The sequence below is a fragment of the Theobroma umbraticum genome, unplaced genomic scaffold, assembly GCF_002168275.2.
Source record: "Theobroma umbraticum cultivar Fairchild unplaced genomic scaffold, ASM216827v3 scaffold_81.0, whole genome shotgun sequence".
Classification (NCBI taxonomy): Eukaryota; Viridiplantae; Streptophyta; class Magnoliopsida; order Malvales; family Malvaceae; genus Theobroma; species Theobroma umbraticum.
The window spans coordinates 43,861-57,529 of record NW_018397268.1 but is presented as its reverse complement, the minus strand read 5'-3'; the positions used below and the strand labels follow the sequence as shown (position 1 = coordinate 57,529).

Below are 13,669 nucleotides of genomic sequence, written 5' to 3'. Positions count from 1 at the left end.
ATTAAACTATAATGCATAAAATATAAATAGTTAAATACGATATACATAATTAATAATTTCTTCTTATACTCAAGATAATTTCCTTTCAACTAAATATAAAATGTAAAGCATATTAAAAACATATACTCAAAATAATTTTTTCTTACATAGTTAGGATTTATAAAAATAATATATTAGTGAAATTTTAAACAATAGCTAATAATGCAACATTAGAACTTATGTTTGAAAATTATATATATAATAATTTTTTAATTTTTAAAAATTAAAATCATTAAAAATAAAATCAACATATCAGAAAATAAAAAACTATGACAAGTAAAAGATATAACCTATATAATAAAAAAATATATGGTTGATGATTCATAGAAATTTTAAAAAAAAAATTTATAAAAATTTAAAATTTATGAGTAAATAGAATAGAATTGAAAAAAAAATAAATTAAATCAAAATTTTATTTTTTTATAATTTTACAATATAAAAACAGAAAATTAAAGAAAAAAATATAAATGATGAAATTTAAAAAATTAAAAAAAATTAAAAATTTGAATAAAATTAAATGAAATTTATAAGATTATTTTATTATTTGTTAATTATATTAATTATTTAATAATTTTTTTAAAAAAATTATTAAAAAAATATAATATATAAAAAATTATAAAAATTTTGAAAGGACCATGGGCCATGGCCCCCGTTATAAAGGGACGCTCCGCCCCTGGACTTTGTTGTCACGTGATCAAAACTCCGACGGAAAGGTTAATAAAGGGTTTGGAAAATAGAACGACTTTAATCTATACCATACAATTCGTCTCATTGCCTTTCCAAGTGACCAAGATTAAAGAACAAACAAGAGATAGATAGCCTAGGGGATGTTTGGTTTGGGTTTGTTGTAATGGGCCGGACCAATATCAATTCCAATTCAACACAAAAATAACTGCTTTGGCGGGAAATGTTTGTGGTTGTCCCACCCCTATACACCTCTCTCTCACCATGCGGCTGCCTGCGCGGCCTGAGTTGGAAAGCTTGCTTATGCCTATCAACCCAAAATGCCTCCCAGAAGAAAGCTTAACTCTTCTTCCTCCTCCAAGAAACCCAACGTTTCAATTCAACAATCTCAACCGTCCAAGTTTGGCATCCAACATTTCTTCGAACGTCATACTCAAAACGCCCTTGTAGCTACCCACAACCACCCATCTTCTCCTCCCAACGCCCTCCTTTCAGCGACCCCTAAGTCTCCTATCCCTGACCATAACCCTTTATCCTCTCCCAACTCCAATGCAGCTGCTTTGCCTTTACCACTTGACGCCGCTAGCAACGCTGTCGTTTCTCATTCTGCATCGCAAAACCCTAAAATCGATTCTGATTCCTCTGCCGATAAGCCACCTGCCATCGATGTTAATGTTGAGGTGTCGCCTTCAGCCTCCAAGTCTACGTCTCTGAAGCGCTTCAATTTTTCCCCTGGAATGGTAAACAAATTCTCAGCATTTTTTCCCTCCTTTTTCCATTTCTTTCTTCGTAGTCTATTAAACTAACGGGCAGAATTGGAATTGTAGTTGATAAAGCAGAGCCAAGATGATGGAGGGGATGTGGTGACATGGAAGATATCTCCGGTCAACGAACGGCTTCAAGCACTCTCAAAGCACATGCCTGTATTGGCTGATTCCTCGAAGCACGACTCTTTCAGCATAAACCAACGCTCCCAAAACAAGGCATGTTTTTTTTTTTTTTGTTTTTATCAAATGCCTTTTTTTTTTTGGTTTAATTAATAACAAATCAATGCACTGCACTTTGCAGGGTCTAAATATGTCTGCTAAGGTTGACAAGTGGCTTTCTTCGCCTTCGCCCAAAGCTGATAAAAAATCTTTGGTTTCAGACAACAGGGTTGGGTTAAAAAGAGCGAACCCATTTCAGGATACAGAGGTCAGTGAGAGAATTGCTGATGAGAAAACTTCTTTAGCAAGTAGACAGAGTCCATTCCGCACTCCACCATCCCTACCATATTGTCCTGATAAGGTAATTAGTAGTAATTGGTTTCATGGTAACCCTTTTCTTTATTTATTTTTTCCTGTTTCCTCTTTGGTTTTCGACCAAAACTAGTCCTCTTCAAATGGAAAGTGACTGAAGGTCATACTACCTCCATTTGTTTTTTAATTTTCTTAGAAATGGTGGTTCTGTAATATGTCTTCTCTCTGACTTACGCCTTAACTGAAATGCAGCTTACTAATGGTATTACATCTGACCAGTTGGGTTTGAGGCAGCACAAAAAGGTTTCACTTTAAAATGCTTTCTCAATGTTCATATCTTTATCTTAACATACTTCCATACCTTGCTTTCACATCTGATTGTTATATAACAAAAATGGAAGTTTTCTTACTGCTACATTTTAGGTATACATTATGTTGTTGCATAGATTATCAAAAAAGTTTCCGCACTACTTAAATTACCTATTCCTTTTTACCTTTAGCATTCAATTATCTTCCTGTTTTTATTGTTGTTCATCTTCGTTTGTCTATTTCTCTCATAGGCATTGCTTGAACTTCTAGATCAAGTAGAAGATGTCATTTCTGTTGAGGATTTTGTTTCCAGTGAATCAGAGCCATATTCATCTGACGCCCAAGATGGACAGCCCAACGAAATGCCTGTAATAGCTGATTCAATAGTAAAAAGAGCTGGAATGGGCCCACCACACAAAGTCAGTGAAACATATTCTAAATGTTTTTTCCTAGTGTTGGAGGTATGCCTTTTTTTTCCTTCTTTTTTCTTTTTAAGTAATCTTTTTTGAAGGAAACAATGTGTTCTTGGATACTGATATTTTTGCAAATATATCTCTGCTGAAGGTATCTGAAAAGCGAACTTTTTCTGAGTCTGTTGGTTTACAATGCCCATATAAGGTTTTTACTATGCCATAATTACAAACCACTTAATGCTTCATTGGACTGTGAAGGGGATTATTAACATTGCTTCTCAGGTTCTTCGCTTGGTAAATGAGAAATGTGGGGAAGAGCGTGCCGTTTATTTGTGGGAAGAGTGGTATGTAGTTCAATGATTGTGCTATCAACTATTCAATAATTTTGACGTTATTTCAAAATCAGTTTACTTTCAATAATTTCTCAATATTTACCTGAGAAGCGTTCAGAAATGCACTTTTCAGATCACGTCCACTTTCTTTTACAGCTTTATCAATAGAATTGTTGAATAAAACTTTGATGTAGATGTAATAAGGCTAGAGAGTGCTAGGGCTGTCCTAATGTTCAATAACGTCAAGTGGCTGCTCTACATGCTTATTGACCCATCTCTAGTGGCATTTTGCATGGTTCTCCATCAGTGTTTTTGCTATAACGGTCGTATGCTCTTGATCTTCTGATGGACACTTTTAAAGAATTTTTGGTTCTGGCTTTCACATTCATTGATTGGTTGCGACTGGTAAGGTTATGTTCTCACTTTTCCTTAAAACAATTACCTCAGGTCTTATACTGTTGTTGCCCCAGGAGACACTGTGACTGTCATTGGTGAATTTGATGATGAGGGAAAGTGTAATGTTGATCATGAAAATAATTTTCTTATTCTTCATCCAGATATTCTGGTCTCTGGAACTCGCGTAAGTGTCCTCCACTTATTCAAATTTTAATTTTATGCGTTTTCATGTGACATGTTTTCTTATGGATTTTGTAATCATGGCTGCACTCAGCCACCCTTATTATATTAATTTTGGTTGAGTAAATGCTTGTGGGTATTTAAAACCAAATTTTTTCTTTCCTAATAAATCAAAAACAATTTAGGTTGCAGCTAGTTTCAGTTGCCCAAGGCGAACTGTCCTAGATGAGAGATTACGATGCAATGAGCATTCATCTGCAGCTCTTATTGGCACCTTGCTCCACCAAATTTTTCAGGTCTTGTGATAGGAAAAGCTATCATATTATCTTATTAAATTGTTCAATTCTTCATATTAATTTCCCCCTATCAATAACTAGCTTTTAGATTTTATCTATAGGCATTTCACTTTTCTTTCATTTTGCAGGCAGGACTTGTGAAGGAGGCCCCTACAATACACTTTTTGGAAGAATATGCAAGAATAGTGTTACAGAAGAACATGGAGAGCTTGTATGCATGTGGAGGTGGAGATTTATATAAATGTTCCTTTGCCATTTTCCAATTTCTCGCTGGCAAGATCATCTAGGTTCATCAGTCCATCGGACTTGTAAAATCTTACCCACATGCTGTGAAGTTTTTGACAATGTTTGAATGACATCTTAGCAGTAGATCTTATGGATCATTATCTGAATCCTGATTGCTTTTTTTGTTTAATGCTTAATTGCAGTAAATGAAAATGAAATATATAAAACCTTGACCGAAGCTATTCCAAAACTAGTAAATTGGATTGTCCTCTTCAAGGATTCAGAGGTAAGCTGATATTTTCTCCTTATTGTTACTTGTTTCTTGTTAATTACCTTGTGTTCTTCTACATACCTAGTCATATAGGCTTTGAGGATCCTGCATCTAAATGCACAAGCCTGAAGATCTGACTCTGCCCCAGTGGCAAGTTTTAGCATGTGTGGTGGCTTGGAGGTGGGGGAATGGGCAGGTGAGTGGATGTGGAAGCCTGGCTTCATCATCATGTGGGTCAGTGAACTCCTGGTTGAGGGGTGGCTGGGGTGATCATAAGGTGCAATATATATGTCACAGATACACTTCTCTTTGTTGGAGGTTGATGTACTAGGCACCTTAGAATTTAAGAGACAGTTGCGTCCTGTAATTAACTATATAAAATCTCTTTGTATGCATATCAGATGATTACTGTATGATAACTGTCTATTCTTGAGTAAATTTAACTTTTGGCAGGACCCAAAAGTCCCCACTGTAGATTTTGGATCTGATAATGGGCCAAAAAAGGTTAATATTTTAGAGGTTAGCATCTCCTTCAGCCTTTCTTGTGCATGATTCCTATAAATTATGTGCATCCTTGCATTGACTATTTTCGGATATCCATGCTCTTGGATATTGTCAATATTTAGATGGGAATCATATCTAGGTATTCATGCATTCGCACTACAATATCCTGAAAACTTTCCAGGATTCAAAATATGGTCACAACTCATTGTTGAAGATTTTTTTCTTCTTTGGCTTCTCTTTAGTTGCACTCTCTGAGTCCAACTCTCCTAGATTTTTTCATTTATACTAAATCTGAACTCATAAAATGAAATGATATTGTTTGGTCATTATAAGTTTTCATGTGAAGAAGTAAGTATTTTTATATGTATTGATTTCATTCTAATTGTAGGTGATTGATATTGAGGAAATGGCATGGGCCCCAAAGTATGGTTTGAAAGGAATGATCGATGTTTCAGTTAGAGTGAAGGTTGAGTCAGGTGGAAAAGAAGACAACGAGAAGATTATGCCTCTAGAGTTTAAAACTGGAAAAATGCCTAATGGCCAGGCAAGTAATAAAAGGAAGCAATTATATTGGGATCATATCTTGAAACATGCACATGGCATTTTCCAAACCACTTTCTCGACCTCATTGTCCTTGACCTATCCTTGTCATTTATGCAGTCATCTATGGAACACTGTGCCCAAGTGATCTTGTACACTCTCCTTATGTCTGAGAGGTATTTACATCTTATTCCTTTTACTTTTCCTTTTACCTCTGTGTGTTTTGGGAGCAGCAGTGGTGAGGGGTTGTTGTTGCTGAGTAATGATTCCTTTCTTCACTTTTTACTTGTCTTGTTTTTAGGTACCTAAAATGTATTGATTCTGGCCTTCTATACTATCTCCAGTCAGATCAGACACAAGTAAGTAAGCTACCTTCTGTCCTCTGTGGATCTCTATTTTCAAGGCCACTAAGCATCTGTTGATGGTTTGTGTAGGGAATCGTAGTTCGAAGATCTGACTTGGTTGGGTTAATCATGCGTCGCAATGAGCTTGCAAATGATATTCTTAAGGCGTTAACAACACAACAATTGCCCCCAATGTTACAGGTATGCCTGTTACTGAATTATCAAAACCATATGGTGGTAGAGAAGTTTTTACTGGATACTCAACAGAAATTCTACTAATATTGTTATCCTAGATTCCAAGCATGTGCAAAGGCTGTCGCCATCTTGATGTTTGTACCATCTATCATAAGGTAAATTTACTATCCCTATAAGGTAGATTCCTGTTCTTTTGTGGCTATCCTGTCAAAATATTGCACATGAGGAAGTCAAATTCCTCAGAGAAAGTGTAAGCGAGATTTTCATTCATGGTTCTATGAGCTGCAGTGCCTTACTCTGAGTATCAAGTTGTTTTAATTATTGGCCATTTTGTTTAATTGCTGCAGGCACTTGGTGGTGACACAGAGAGTAGTGGATTAGGTGATGTATTTGATGCGCATGTACATCATTTTTCAAATGCTCATGGTGTTTTCCTCAGACATTGGGATCGGTTGATTGACCTAGAAGCTAAAGAGATGCAGGTGATTTGATTACTCCAAAGCAGCACGGATAATAAATTGATCAAGCTTTTCATCTTGAACAATTTTTTTTCACTATTCCAGCTTGTAAAGAAAGATCTCTGGCATTCTTGTAATCTGAAGAGTGAGGACTCTACTGGTTGCCTTTCTTCTCTTGTTCTTGATGAACTTCCACATCAGAAATCTCACAAAGAAAATAGATTCATCTATCATTTTGTGTGTCGACATTCACCTGCTTCCGATCTAAATGGATCTGATAGAAATCCTATTAGTGCTGCCTCTTCTCTGACCAAAGATTTGGATTGCACACTTAAAAGTGGAGATTATGTGGTATGATTACTCATCTAACAAGCCTTTAGATCACAGAAACGCAGATGAATGCTACTGCTCATTTGGCACAAAGTGAACATTAAGATTTTTTTTTGTTAAGCAGTGCTTATTAAGATTTAATTACTATTTGCATTAAGGTTTCTCTTTAATGTGCTTCCAAGATGTTACAAAAATTATTTCTCTTTCAGATTTTTCCAATTAAATATCTCATCACATTAATAATCCATTTTCATCTTTATTTACGCTATAATTCCAACTTACAGAATAAATATTGAGGTATTTCTTGCATTTCTTCTGCTTGATCATTCCTATCTTAATGTATCTTTTAGCTGTTCAGCCTTTAAGTTGTATGCCTTAAAATCTTGCAATGAATCTAAAAATGATTGTTATTTATCTGCAATGCATCATGTTTGCGTTTTCTGGGAGGTTGTATAGTTTTAATTTTCTATTGTATGTTCTTGTTGCCTCTGATTCCATGAAAATCTGAAACACTATCCACACTCTTCTGCTAGACTTTGGTTCTTTGACTAGAGCTTGTTAAGAAACTTCTTGAACCATTCCTTCTTTTTCATAATACTGGTGATGAGCAGTTCCTTTCATAAATTTTGTTTTTCATGATGTTGCATCCAAATTCTCATTGCTAACAATATTTATTTGTTATTTGATTTCTGGTTGTTAGATACTTAGCATGGAATCTGGCCATCAAATTGTTGCAAGTGGGGTCATTGTGGAAGTCAGTCCTGTCCGTGTTTCTGTAAGCTTAAAGTTTCCTGTGCTACTACTATGGAATTGGATTATTAGCAGTAACATCATCTACTAGATGTCATAGGATGCATGCTAAAGTGGCTCAGAAATTAACGTTAACCATCCTTAAACAATCAGATTCAAACAGGTCTAACGCTTTTAGATTGTCTTGCTTTGGTGGAAGTCAGGTTTCTTTTTCTAAGTGTTTAAGGCTACCTGGTGGTAATTCGTCGTCAATGACGGAGAAACTATTTCAGGAGGTCTGGCGGATTGACAAGGATGAAGTCATGACCTCATTTTCCATTATGCGGTAATTTCTGCATTATAGTTAAATTTTAACCATTTTTATTAATTTCTACTATTCTCTTGTGGCATCTGGACTGTCAAGAGATAAGAAATATACTTTGTTTATGTTCATTATGTTTCCTTGTTATCATTGAAGGTTCAACCTTATTCAAATTTTTCTACAAAATGAGCAAAGTTCTCATCTCAGGAAGATGATTGTTGACCTTGCGGTGAATGCTTCTTGTTCTCTCATATTGTTTTCTATATAGCTTTATGCATAATGTAATGTTTTTTTTTTTAATTTTATTTATATTTCTATGTATGTTGTGTTGCCTACTGCAGGCTCCTAGATTTGACAGCGGATGCATATTCAGCCAAGATCCAGCAATATCTTATGTGTGGTCAGAGAAGAGCTTAAATGATGATCAGCGTAGAGCTATTCTCAAGGTTTCCACTTCCTGGTTAACAAGACTTTTTGCCAATTTTATCTCTCAAAAAGAAACATTCCCAGTTGACCTAACATTTTCTGAAGAAAATGCATTGTTACTTATTCTGCAAATCCATTTTTCCTTTTTCAGATACTTACAGCAAAGGATTATGCTCTAATTCTAGGAATGCCTGGAACGGGCAAGACATCTACAATGGTCCATGCTGTAAAAGCCTTGTTGATGAGAGGTGCATCCATTTTGCTTACATCCTACACAAACTCCGCAGTTGATAATTTACTCATCAAATTAAAATCTCAGGTCATCTTTATTCTCAAATTGTCTTGTTATGTTTCAAGGTGTTAGCTATCTTGCATATTTGTTTCAATTTATTGGTGCACGCATTTCCACCATGCAGAACTCAAGTTGCAAAATCAATATGGGTATAGCATAGCTATACAAGATGGTGAAATGGGTAAGTTAGCATATTAGGTGTGTCCGCATGTAAGAAAAATGGTTTTGGAGGAAGAAAATTGCTATGACTCCTAGAAAACAGATTTGATAACAGGGATTGTACAAACACATTCATACATATATGCATTTTTTTTCTTTGTGTAAGAGTGATTAAGGTACTTTTTCATGCATATATCACGTTGAAGTTGTAGGAAATATTCTATTCCTCGGTGTTTAAATTGAGTCATCTCCTATCTTATTATTTCCTTTTTCATTTACATTGCCATTTAAAAAGTCTCAAAATAGGATTTCATTTTGTAAGCATTGCAATGTGATGCTTGACATTATTGCTACTTCTCCAAGATTTTTCTAGACATTAACTCCTCTTGCCATCCAATTCTACTGTTGTCACTGAAGGCTAATTAGGTGGACCAACTTTGGATGTCACATATGATGAGTCAGCAAATTTTCTGAGTTATTTCTCTTTTTTTGCCTTATTGAAATTTTAAAAAAAATGCAGAGCATTGATTTTGTACGCATTGGAAGACATGAATCTGTGCATAAGGAAATTAAGGGGCATTGTTTTTCAGGTAGGAGAGTATATCATTAACAATTTACAATCAGCATGTTACTTGATATTTGCTTCATGTGATAAGTTGTTTCTGACAGGAATGAACCTAAGTAGCGTTGAAGAAATTAACGTGAAATTTGACAAAGTCAAAGTTGTTGCTGTCACTTGCTTGGGCATCACTAGTCCCTTCCTCTCTGGAAAGAAATTTGATGTATGCATTATAGATGAAGCTGGACAGACAACTCTCCCGGTCTGTATTACTTCAAGTTTATGCATTTTGATAATCTAACATTCATGATTTCTGTATGGTGAAAGTGCAATTATGCATTTAAATTATGAATCATGTTCACTGATACTATATCTAGATTGTAGACCTCTAGAATTTGAGAGAAAGGGGCAAGAAAAGTAAAGAATGAAGTTAGAAACAAAAGTCTTTAGTTGATATTTTTGAACAAAAAAAAGGCAGGTGAAACTGGGATGAAAAAGCACAAAAGAAAGGCTAAATTAATTGACAATAATCCTAAAGGCTAAATTAATTGACAATAATCCTAAAGTTACATGCTGAGGAATCTATTTTTTGAGCTTTGCTGTCCAGCAAAGTATACCCAGTGCACATTTTAATATTTGATTATGCAAGGATGTTGTCATGTTGTTTAGGATATTTTGTACATGCGGAAAGTCAAATGTTTTGTTAATTTCCTGCTCAGTTAATGAAATATTTATGGCCCTATCAGGTATCACTGGGACCGTTGATGTTTGCTTCTACATTTGTGCTAGTTGGCGATCACTACCAATTGCCTCCCCTGGTTCAGGCATGTATGCATGCATCATTAGTTCTAGCTATTTAACTTACGTGGCAGGACCTGAAGCTCTTTAACATTGTAATGCTGATTGATTTCCAGAGTGCAGAGGCTCGAGAGAATGGAATGGGAATAAGTTTGTTTTGCATACTATCAGAAGCACATCCACAAGCAATTTCACCACTACAAAGCCAGGTTTCCTCTAGAGACAACCAAAATTTATATATTTCACCAAAATTTATATATTTCACCAAAATTTATATATTTCAATTCTTTCTTTTGTCACTTTTCTATTGCATGAATTTATGAAATTATTTTTCTATAGTATCGTATGTGTGAATGCATTATGGAGCTTTCAAATGCATTGATATATGGAGATCGATTGCGTTGTGGGTCCCCTGAAGTAGCTAATGCCAAACTCAAATTTTCAAGACCAAACGCTTCTTGTTCATCTTGGCTAAAAGCTGTAAGAGTGATTTCTCAATCTTCTTGTTTGTGATACTTAAATTAGCATTTTCCTTTCAAACCTTATTTAGATAAGATATTTAAAACTTACACTTAGTCATGGTTGCAGGTTCTAAATCCAGGCAGCCCAGTCATTTTTGTTAACACAGGTTTGAAAATTATTATCTTTTATATATGGTATGTTGTATACTTGTATGTCTTGAACTCTTACCACAGTGTTTTCCATGACTTAGATCTGTTGCCTGCTTTTGAGGCTAGAGACCATAAAACTGTGAATAATCCAATGGAAGCTTATATAATTGCAGAGGTAAGATCCTCATTTGACTCTGACATGCTTTTCCGCAATTCTTGTGCTGTTGATGTGACCAGTATGCAACTTTATGCAAGACATCTACTTCTTTTATGTATAACATAGATAACGGATGGATTAGTTAACAATGGAATTGAAGCACAAGATATTGGCATCATTACCCCTTATAACTCTCAGGCGAATCTCATCAGACATGCTTGCATAGCATCTGTGGAGACGCATACTATTGACAAATACCAGGTTAGGCTAAAAGCCTTTTTTCTCTTTTCTGTGTTATTCTTCATCTTCTCGAGCATGGAATTGCATGAAAAGTTTCTATGGAATAACTAGTGTGTCATTCCCTGTTGTAATTTACCATAATACAGGGAAGAGACAAGGACTGCATACTGGTGTCCTTTGCTAGGTCTAATGAGAATCCTAGAAAATGCTCTTCTTCACTGCTGGCAGACTGGCATAGGATTAATGTTGCTCTAACACGAGCCAAGGTAGGTTTTATCACACTTTTCTGAGTTAAATTCATCTGTTAATACAGCATTGTGGAAGAAAGAGTTGGTTATAATGCCTGTTTGAGAGTTGTTTCATTTTTGTATGGATTTCTTTGATTTTAACATTTGAAATCATAAATAAGCTCAAAGTAAACTTATTCCGTATTAGTTTATTAGATGATTAAATATGACATGAATGCTTTTTATAGTAATTTTAACCAAAATTAGAATATATAATTTGTTTTATCAAACAGTTTTAACTTATTATTTTTCTTGGTAATAGCTTTTAAGTTAAAAAAAATTAAGCTAAATAGGCTCATAGACATATCTAAATTATGGTTTATGATTCACTGTACTGTGCAGAAAAAGTTGATCATGGTGGGGTCGTGCAGAACCCTATCGAAGGTTCCAATGCTTAAGCTTCTTATTGACAAAGTTGATGAGCAATCAGGTGTTATGAAAATGTCGAAGAAGGATATCAACCACAAAGCGGTACTTAAGAGATGCTCTCAGATAAGATAATTGTAAAATTGGCCCCTTCCGATGGGAATTTTGTTCATATGTATATTTGAAAGGTGTATTTCAAATTATATTTTGATCGTATCATGCTACAGATATTGACATTTTATACATGATAATGATGATGATGATATGTAAAACAGTACCAGAAGTGAGCATCTCATTTGATTAGTTTTTGTGCTTAGTGGTCCGTATAGGGTTACTTTAAATATGCATGGATTATGGATATTCTTTAATGGGCTGCCCAGATCAACCTTGGAAGCCTATATTGTTTGGGACTTGGACCCAAATGGCCTTGTAATTCCACATTTTACTCGGCCTCAATGTTCTATGAAGGGTTAGTTAAGTACATTAGCATTGGGCCTATAATGGGTTGTTTTAATCAAAGCAATCTTTTAAGCCCACTTTAGTTTGATTTAAAGTTACATTTGATGTCTTACAATGTAACTTTACTAATATGATTATAAATAATATGATTGTAAAAAATTATGAATATTAGTAATATAATATTATAATTTTTGATATATTAAAAAAATATGATTAAAACGTTAAAAAGATAATATTACAGTATTTAATTTGTAAGTATTTTGTTGAAAATATTAGATTAATTTTCAAAATGATCACTATGTATTAAAATGACAGTTTAATATATGTATAATTTTTTATTTTAAATTTTTTATATGATGTTATCTCTTAAATAAACTTTCCAACAAATAACTAAAAGTAGATTTTTATATAAAAAACAGTAAAAGTTGTTTAGTCTTAAAGTTTACTTTTTTTACGGTAAATAAATTATAAAAAATTTAAATACTTTTGATGTATGCTAGGAACTCAAAAGTGTTTTAAGACTTTTTCATATCATAAGGTTTATCTTGCCTTTATTTTTCTGTTCTTATCTTGTTTTTTCTTATGTGTTAAGATGATTGGCAACAAGTTTTGTAGATAGATTTTGTAAATGTCTCTTCTTTAAGAAAACAACTCTTTCATTAAAAGGTATTTTTATGTCTAAAATATACCTTTGCATGTTACAAGACATAATTTTTGGTTAAAAGCCTTGTTTCAATAATAACTTTATGAAAGGTGGTGTTTTTCAATTGTATTGGATTTAGATATGTTTTTTCAAATATCACTTTATCAAATTATATAACTTTTCACCTGAAAGAGCACTCACAGTCCAATAATCACATAATGTAATATAAGCTTTCAGTTGAATTACCTTTCCAATGGTTACTTTGTCAATAGACAACTTTTTACATTGAAAAGGTAAGACTTTTTTTTTTTTTCACTTTGAAATACATAATTTTTTTTTATTTTAAAAATATATGAATGTGATCTTAATGAAAATATCATAAATTTGAACAGATGAAATTATGATACTTAGTTCATCCAGGATGTTAATACGATGTGATTTAAGCTTGACAAGTTGCCGAGCCAACAATAATTAAGTAGACTCAAGGTAGTTGCATATGATATGGATGGTTGAATTTCAGTCAATTAGCTGCGTGTCAAGAATAGAGGGGGAGGTAGACACATGGTTTTGATTTTGAGGGAAGACAATTAATATGACCTTTTGCTGTCCTTATGAACAGTCATACATGTCTGTATTAATGTAGTGAAAATGAGACGTATTGGGAGGGATGGAATTCATATTGTTTAATAATGGGATGAGTCGCATATTGAAAAAGCAGGCACGCCTCTGTCAGAGAATAGTTCCACAAGACAACTAAAATAAGTCATCTATCATTCTGTAAAGTTAAGTTTAGTTAAATTTAGCAGACAGTGCCTAGTGCCTGCCTCAATATATAGTGCATAAAATAAAACAAGCATGCGTCCATAT

At 34.0% G+C, this 13,669-nt stretch overlaps 1 protein-coding gene across 4 annotated transcripts; it reads left to right on the top strand.

The window, feature by feature from the left end:
• Window positions 1–467: 467 nt before the first annotated feature.
• EMB2411 (DNA replication helicase) lies at window positions 468–12,016 on the top strand. 4 transcript variants are annotated; one of them, XM_089785083.1, is made up of 34 exons: window positions 476–1,463; window positions 1,551–1,706; window positions 1,792–2,010; window positions 2,214–2,264; window positions 2,522–2,731; window positions 2,835–2,888; window positions 2,966–3,027; window positions 3,463–3,595; window positions 3,777–3,887; window positions 4,016–4,112; window positions 4,316–4,398; window positions 4,837–4,902; window positions 5,276–5,431; window positions 5,548–5,603; window positions 5,729–5,786; window positions 5,862–5,972; window positions 6,065–6,121; window positions 6,314–6,448; window positions 6,530–6,775; window positions 7,455–7,529; window positions 7,708–7,829; window positions 7,962–8,034; window positions 8,147–8,251; window positions 8,383–8,550; window positions 9,203–9,272; window positions 9,352–9,503; window positions 9,988–10,065; window positions 10,156–10,248; window positions 10,379–10,519; window positions 10,628–10,667; window positions 10,752–10,825; window positions 11,006–11,068; window positions 11,194–11,313; window positions 11,677–12,016. In XM_089785083.1, the coding sequence occupies exons 1-34, from the start codon at window positions 1,044–1,046 to the stop codon at window positions 11,833–11,835; spliced, it is 4,014 nt and encodes a 1,337-aa protein (XP_089641209.1). In that variant the 5' UTR covers window positions 476–1,043; the 3' UTR covers window positions 11,836–12,016. The 4 variants fall into 4 exon arrangements, with proteins under 4 accessions (XP_089641210.1, XP_089641209.1, XP_089641208.1 ...); XM_089785081.1 differs by having other exon boundaries at window positions 479–1,463; window positions 10,934–11,068; XM_089785082.1 differs by lacking the exon at window positions 4,837–4,902 and having other exon boundaries at window positions 478–1,463; window positions 10,934–11,068.
• The last annotated feature ends 1,653 nt before the right edge of the window (window positions 12,017–13,669 follow it).